The sequence below is a fragment of the Montipora capricornis genome, chromosome 2 (genome assembly GCF_036669925.1).
Source record: "Montipora capricornis isolate CH-2021 chromosome 2, ASM3666992v2, whole genome shotgun sequence".
In the NCBI taxonomy this organism is placed as follows: Eukaryota; Metazoa; Cnidaria; class Anthozoa; order Scleractinia; family Acroporidae; genus Montipora; species Montipora capricornis.
Genome location: NC_090884.1, coordinates 8,250,774 through 8,258,273, shown reverse-complemented (window position 1 = coordinate 8,258,273; position 7,500 = coordinate 8,250,774). Strand labels below are relative to the sequence as shown.

The 7,500-nt window shown below is 40.0% G+C and overlaps 2 protein-coding genes across 2 annotated transcripts in view; both read right to left on the bottom strand.

Annotated features, from left to right (window-relative positions):
* LOC138038699 (tyrosine-protein kinase RYK-like) overlaps window positions 1–1,502 on the bottom strand; it is a 15,666-nt gene extending 14,164 nt beyond the window's left edge. The window contains exons 1-2 of the mRNA XM_068884714.1: window positions 1,144–1,502; window positions 896–1,041 (exon numbers count right to left, since the gene is read on the bottom strand). Of these exons, the coding sequence (XP_068740815.1) occupies window positions 896–1,041; window positions 1,144–1,297 (300 nt within the window). The 5' untranslated portion in view covers window positions 1,298–1,502. The remainder of the gene's footprint in view (window positions 1–895; window positions 1,042–1,143) is intronic.
* Window positions 1–7,500, bottom strand: part of LOC138038706 (uncharacterized) — a 382,223-nt gene that overhangs the window by 304,706 nt on the left and 70,017 nt on the right. The gene's annotated exons all lie outside the window — the stretch shown is intronic.

Below are 7,500 nucleotides of genomic sequence, written 5' to 3'. Positions count from 1 at the left end.
ACGGCAAATGGTTAAAAAGCCAGAGAACCTTCGGGAACTTCCTAGTTTTCGTCTTTCATAAATCGTTATTCCATTACAGAGGTAGCCAGCGAAATTGCATTCCACAAACTTATCAGCTCGTAGTATTGGCATCGAACAATAGTTGGAACGCATTTCGCAGCTAACCGTCGAGGTTTTATCGGAAAAATTCTACAAAACATTTTCTTGTCCGAAAAAAACGTATAGGAAACATCCTACAAGTATACGTCTCGTTAACGAGTTGCATAACATTGTCGAACCCTTAAAAACACGAACGCAAACAGCTCGAGGCAATAAACAACGATTCCTACATAATTTGTTCACGCACATCTCCAAAACACTTAAATCCATCTTTGGATCAGAAGGCTACCAACAGATCAGATGAGAAGATTACCAATTTACCGCATGAAAGTTACAATAGACCTGTATAAAATCACAAAGTCAATCAAAGATCATGTTCTCCTCGAACCATTGCTAAGCAAATTTGATAGAAGGAAAGAATGCATACCGAGCGCCTCGATCAAATTCGCGATATTGGGATTGTAGCAAAACAGCTATTTCGTTTCAAACTCTGTCGTTTCTTTAGTTCGAAAACGAGCACACAGCCAGTTCATAACAGATCATAACCAAGAATGGAACGAGTAAAGTTGCGCAAGGCGTACTCAAAGCAGGGACATTATTTAAATGAGAATAAACATGAAACAATCATTTACACTAAAACTTGAGACAAATTACCAAAACCATATGAATAATAAGGCCACAATGCAAGACTAAAACATCCGATCACTCGCTTGGACACGCGGTGCGAACTTCGTTCGCCATTCCACTATAATAAAAACACACAAATAGACACTTTTTTAAGTCACGTCGAACTCACCTGAGGGGAAGAATACCAACTTATCCTAAGTTTTGAAACGGACGCTTGTATCGGAGCCATGAAATGATACAATGTCGACGGATTTTTGACCATAGTCGCTGGTACGCCAGCCTGAATGATGTAGAGTTTCTCTTGGAAGTCCATCTCTGAAAATATAGAACAACACATTTCGATTGAGTCCCTGTCTCCACATGGTCTGAGAAGTATTTCCAAAATCTTTTGCGCGTTGCTCGATGAATTCTACTCACTCAGATAATCCTTGGCATCTTCTTCCGATAGATATAAGTTAAGCTGGGCGGTTCCTCGATTTAAAGCAGAGCAAAACACCAAAATGAAAACCAAACATGACCACGTTGTGCAGCGACAACGCAAACTCTTGTGATCAAGCCCCACTACACACATGTTTACAACTGCCTTGTCCCTATCGACAGAGTCTGCTTTTACTGCAAGCAAGCTGTTATATGACCTCTCCCTTATACGTTATTTGATCTGGCATGCTCCAAGGCTGATTCAAACATGTCTGGAGAAGTATTCTCGCCTTGAAGGTTGTGTGATAAATTTCAAAACAAGGACACGGTGACGCATTGAATTGTCTTGTGATAGTGGTCTTCCTTGGTGGGGCATATCACTGACGTCACGTTCGCCTAATCCAATGACGTAGAGGTATCGATTAGTTATCGATTACAGTACGTGATTAAAGAAAACAAAAGAACCTGTTATAAACGTTTCGTGCGTTTTGTATCGACAAAAGGTAACAGGAAAAACACGTTATGCATGGCGTTGGGGGTCTGGTCACCTTAGAAGCACGTGAATTATTACCGGAAGAACAATCACAGTGGCACAACAAAAAAAAGTAACCGGACATGGTCCCATTGTGACAGCCGAATCGCATACAATAAAAATAAAAATCACTTCATAATCCGGAAAAAGTTTAGAGATTTGACCACTGTTGAAACAAGATATAACGGAAATAGTGTTTTATCCTTTTGTTTTTCTTTTGCCTCCTTGTTCATGTTTTCGTTTCTTTCTTTCCTTTGATTTTTTCTTCAAGACAAGTTCCTTTTCAAGCAACGTCCGGTCGTCCCCTCGAAAACAAGAGCAACGTCGAGAGACGCTGACAAGTCATGCCAAATGTCATGTAACCACAGCCTCAGTTTTTCTCGGCAAAATAGTTACATTTGGTGTCTTTTTACCTATTACAGACACGTGTCCTTTACTTTGGCTGAGAAATAATAGATAATCTTTCTTTTTCCGATGACAGAAGACTCTTGGCACTCAATAGCGGAACTGTTAGAAACTATTTATATCTCATTAGTAAATGTAAAAGAATTGACCTATTGTACGTGAGTTAACACAGAGAGAAATTAGAGAGGCACTGCAAGAATCCAAAGCTCTCAAAGACCCATACCAGAAGCTCCTGCTTATACTAATAGTTCAACACGTTGCATTATGCTCATGTCATGTGCTGCTCTTAGCGCTCTACTGCCGTGCCAACTTTCAAACGTGGAATTTAATTTAGGTTAATTTTATCAAGTTGCTGAATAATCCAAATATTTTATGCATTAGTAAGTTCTGTAAGACAAAAGCAGGCCATTTGAAATTTAACCTGCCATCAGGCGTACTTTTCTTTAGAGAGGGAGCGAAAAGGTAAGCCTGATACAATTTCTTAACCAGTCGTCTGCCCGTAGTCCAGAATCTGGACTTTACTCTGATTGGCTCGCTCCGATTGGTTACAGAAATGCAAATCATACTTTAGTAAAATCGGATGAACATCTAATCATATTGTGACCGCCGTGAAGGATTTGAACAGGAAAGATGTTTTTAGGTTTTCTCATTCAGAAAAAAAAATGCATCGTTCCACTTCCACCGACTCGAAAATTTTGTAGTTGTGGTTGTCCTTTGGAATATATTCCGAAGCAACAAGTCGTGAATTCAAAAAGAGCCGAATAGAACTTAGTGCTGCCACAATCGGGGAATCAGCCGAGCTTGACAGAGAAATTCGACTTTGTTTACGGAAGCCCTGAACAATGGTCAAGTGACACTTACAAAATAATAGTTGAGTAGCTGCTGCTGGAAAACTAGAATTTCTCAAAGTCCAATTTCTTCGGTGATATCAGCATCTTTTATTGGCATATTTGACTTGAATATTCGAGATTTCGTAAAGTTTATAGTACTGTTTCTTGCACCTGATAACATGAAGGATTCGGCTTTTTGTGTGATTTATCTCGAAATTCTTTGTTCCTTGATGGTTTAAACAGAAATACCGCACCAAATTAAATGTCAAGCGGGATTTGAAGCAATACTACAAGCTTTGATTGTATGGACAAAGTACATGTATTCCCGCTAGAGTCCTACTTTGTTTTCGTCGTCTTCCATTGAATCACAACGTGCAGGTAGTTTCCGGTGAAATCTGATTGGCTCATATTTATACATACATACATACATACAAGATAACATCATTCTTGACAGGTGGGCGGCAGACGACTCGATAAGAAATCGTATCAGGCGTGCCTTTTTGCGCCCTCTCTAAAGAAAAGCACGCCTGATCGCAGGTTATTTGAAACTACAAAGCCGAGTTACTGCCGTTCCACATGATATGATCCAGAGTCTCTACACTGTCGTGCTGATGAGTCGCGCTGAATCATGATTCCAACTGCGAACTGCCACTGAATTGTTCTAAAACGTCATGCTACTGCCCAGTTTGAGTCGGCTTTTTAAACTCGACTCAAGCTTGAAAGTCCCTTGTACTTACGGGTTGGCAGACCAAATGAAGAGTGACGCTTAAAGTAGGCCTAACCTTCTGCCGGCTCACTGACATCATGTTCCAGTTCAAATTGTTTACTAGGGAGCAATTCTGCGCTGTAGTCCGCCTGCAGTAACTTGTTTTATTCTAGTTGCCCTTCAAACTACTCTGACACAGAAGTCTAATTTGTCTCTCAATTGTGCTGTCTCATTGCAGCCGGGCCGAAACAGCTGTCCATGGCTGCTAATAGACCTTTTTTACCGATAAGGCGGCCATTTTGATTTCTATTGTTTCGAAAGACATTATGGGATGCCCGGGGGGCAAATTAATATGTATTTGCCCCCTGGGCATCCCATAATGGCTATTTGAAACAATAGAAATCAAAATGGCCGCCGTATCGGTCAAAAGGTCTATTGACCGGGTGAAATGGTTGTGCGCATGCGTGATATGTTGGCCACACCGATTTGGTGTTAGCGTGTGTCACCTTACTTTTATTGTTGTTATTGGTAGAGCCCTCGAACTCGTAATCACAGAGTCATTTACCTTTTTGAGAGCGCTACGGGGAGTGGGTGCGCACCCCCTGCACCCTCCCCCTAGGTTCGCCCCTGACAAATTTTTATGTTGCAAAAAGTAAAAGCGACGTCTACTTTTTGCAACACAAAAATTTGATGCGCAAGAAGGTGGTAATGCGCTCAACAAACCATGTCAACTTGCAACGCAACATTGTTGCGCGAGAAGTTGCGCGAAACTGATGTTGCCCGTATTAAAGTACTGGGCCTTTACCCTCCAATAATTTGTGAGTTATTTTTGGTCGCGAGGTATTACATTTGGACCTGCAGAACACGCAGTCATTGTCCTAAAATAGAAGGCTTCCACCCATTCCTCTCACATTACAGTCCAACGACTTGTAATTGAAAGAACCTAATTACTGTTTGTGTTGCAAAGGGCTTGGTTCTTTTTGTTTTTGTTTGTTTGTTTGTTTGTCTTTTTTAATAATTTTTTTTGTATTGTATGGTGTAAATTAATACCCTTTGTTTGTTAAGTAGGTAGGGATCGTAAGTATTGTAAGTATTGTAGGTAGGGATCGTTAGTATTGTACTAGTCTTATAGTAAGTATTGTTAAAAAAAAAAAAAAAAGAAAATACGCTCAACAAACCATGTCAACTTGCAACGCAACATTGTTGCGTGAGAAGTTGCACGAAACTGATGTTGCCCGTATTACTGGGCCTTTACCCTCCAATAATTTGTGAGTTGCAAGTGTCACTCGTTACAATCCAATAATTTTCGTGGGTGACCATAGCGATACTCTATCTTTACCTGACCTATTGTCATTAATGTTCCAACCAGAGATCTATAGGCTGTCGAAACAAAGGTTTCTTTTGTTCTGTGGTTAGCAAAATTTAAATAGCAAAAGAATTGTTTGTAAACAGTGAAGTCTCCTACGTATTGTATGATCCAATAAGGTAATTATTTTCTCTTGGTATCAAAGGTGATGAGTGCGGTTTTATTCTTGTCTGCACAACGCCCTGCGGCTGAATTTATATACGTAATCACATGATTTCCAGTGCAATTTGGAATAAATAAGCAGGATAAATTTTTTCAAAGACAAACGCAATTTTAGCAATTGCACGGAGAAGACTGTGTCCTTGCGATACCGGTGACAAGCTCTAACCAACTGAGCTGTGAAGGCACTGATGTTGGGTGCTGTTCATTTGTGGGTTCATATGTTCCTGGGATGAATGAATCAACGAACGAAATGATGCATGAAATGAATCAAATATTGAACTGCGGAAAAACAAAAAACAAAAAAAGAAGCAAACAAAATTGCTCGAGCCCGTAGGGAGAGTGCAATTTGCAGTTTTTGAAAAAATTGCAATTGCTTATTTATTCCAAATTGCACGAGAAAACTCATGTGATCATGTCAATACTTATTCATTAACGAGATGCTTCCGTGAAGCAGACACTGGGTTACCTGTGCTACGTGTTACAGAAAATCAGAAGGCACTGAATTGTGTGGTATTGAACTACAGCACTCCGGTCTCTGAAGAATAACAAATAAAAGAGAAGCGAGAAACATTGGCTTCTGGGCTGACATGTTGATAATTTTCGAGTTCCCTCACAACTTTTTTTCACCACAAGTTTAAGCGTGCCCTCTGAGCATCTGACAGCTTTGTAATACCAAAGTTCACTGAAGTTAACCCTATTCAGCGGGGTTAGTGTTTGGATGGGACACCAAAACAATATACCCCTCACGAAACAGAAGCATCGGACCGAAAATACTATCAACGCTAACAAATGCGAACTCAGCAAGGTACATATTTTGTTAGCTTGTTTTATGCAAAACAAGAACATCATTCTAAAAGCTCATTCTACGCAAAAAGTAGGTTCTGGAGGTAATTTTGAGAGTGGAAATCAAGGTTACGCGGCAGACGGCAAATACAAACTCACGATTTAATTCAGTTAACACACCAGAAGACGCTAACCTCATTTTGACAAGAAAATGCTTTACTATTGCCATAAAAAACTATCCAGTTAAGCTCGCATATCATAAAACATGATGAATTCATAAAGGCCACCTTTTCCAGCGAACAATTTTTTGAAACAAACAACATATTTGCTATTAGAGGCAAAACCCCCTTCTATTTCATTACGTGCGTGAAGAGAAGAAACTCAATCGTGTCAAATATGCGCAATATTGCAACAAACTAAATTTCAGGATCAAACCGTTTCCATGAAGAACCCTTTCCTTGAATAATGAAGCACAAAATACACGACAAGCTTTCTTTCAAATAATTCTTGGCTGTTACATTTCCAATTTATTTTTTTAACCTGAAGACTGCGCAGAGTTCAGATCACAGATCCACGTAAGGTGTTCGATTCGTTCAATCGTTCTCTGTCTTTGTTGAACCCATAAGTTACCAGAGAGTTTTCCATTTGGTTTCAGTGTTCTACATAACCGTCACACTTGGTTAAATATTATTTTAGAAATACAGCTCACTTTGATTTCGGCTCGACGGGCGATAGATTGTTGTGGAAGTCCATTACTCGTCACTTTTGAGATTCCAGGTGTTGGTTTTTTACCGCCTGCCTGGTTTATCCAACTGACTTTCCATTATTGAGCTTCATAAGGGCATATTTCATTCAAAGATCCACTAAAACGCCATTCGCGTTACATGACTTTCGACGCCATTGCAGGCTAAGTTAATAATTCTCCTGTGTCCACCAGAGAAATCTACGCATTTCCACTACCCTCTCGATCCTAAGAAAATACGCGCAGAGGGCTCTATGCACAAAGACACCACTTACCAGAGGAGTGACAGGCAAGACTTTTACCGACACCGAAAATAAAAAAAAAACATAATCTACCCATTTTCCGACTGGGATTGCCATACGGCAACTCAGTAATGATGTACATGAAAAAATTCGAGATGGTTGAGCAGAAGCAACGCACGCTTCATCACACAATCACGCAAAATAAATTCCGCCATCCAGGGCTCGCATTTGATTGGCTATCTTTGATCTTGGTTGGCTCATTGATCAATCAGAATGCTTGGTTTATTACTTCCTTCTGCACTGAATTACCTCTATTCTGCACTGTGTTACCTAAAAACTGCACTTCTCGTAGCCAATCGGAATGGAGTAATTTTTTCATGTATATTATTAGCATGATTAAGGCTGTTTCCCTGGGAATTGCCTATAGGTAACCGGCTATTTAACGGCTGAGTTTTGAGAAACGTTCATTTTCTCCATCGCAAAGAAGTGTACGAGTTATGAGTTGCGCTGTTTTAATTAAGCTTATTTCGAATCCGTTCGTGATATGCGACACTGACCGAGGAAGCAGAAAGGATAGCCGAAAAACTGA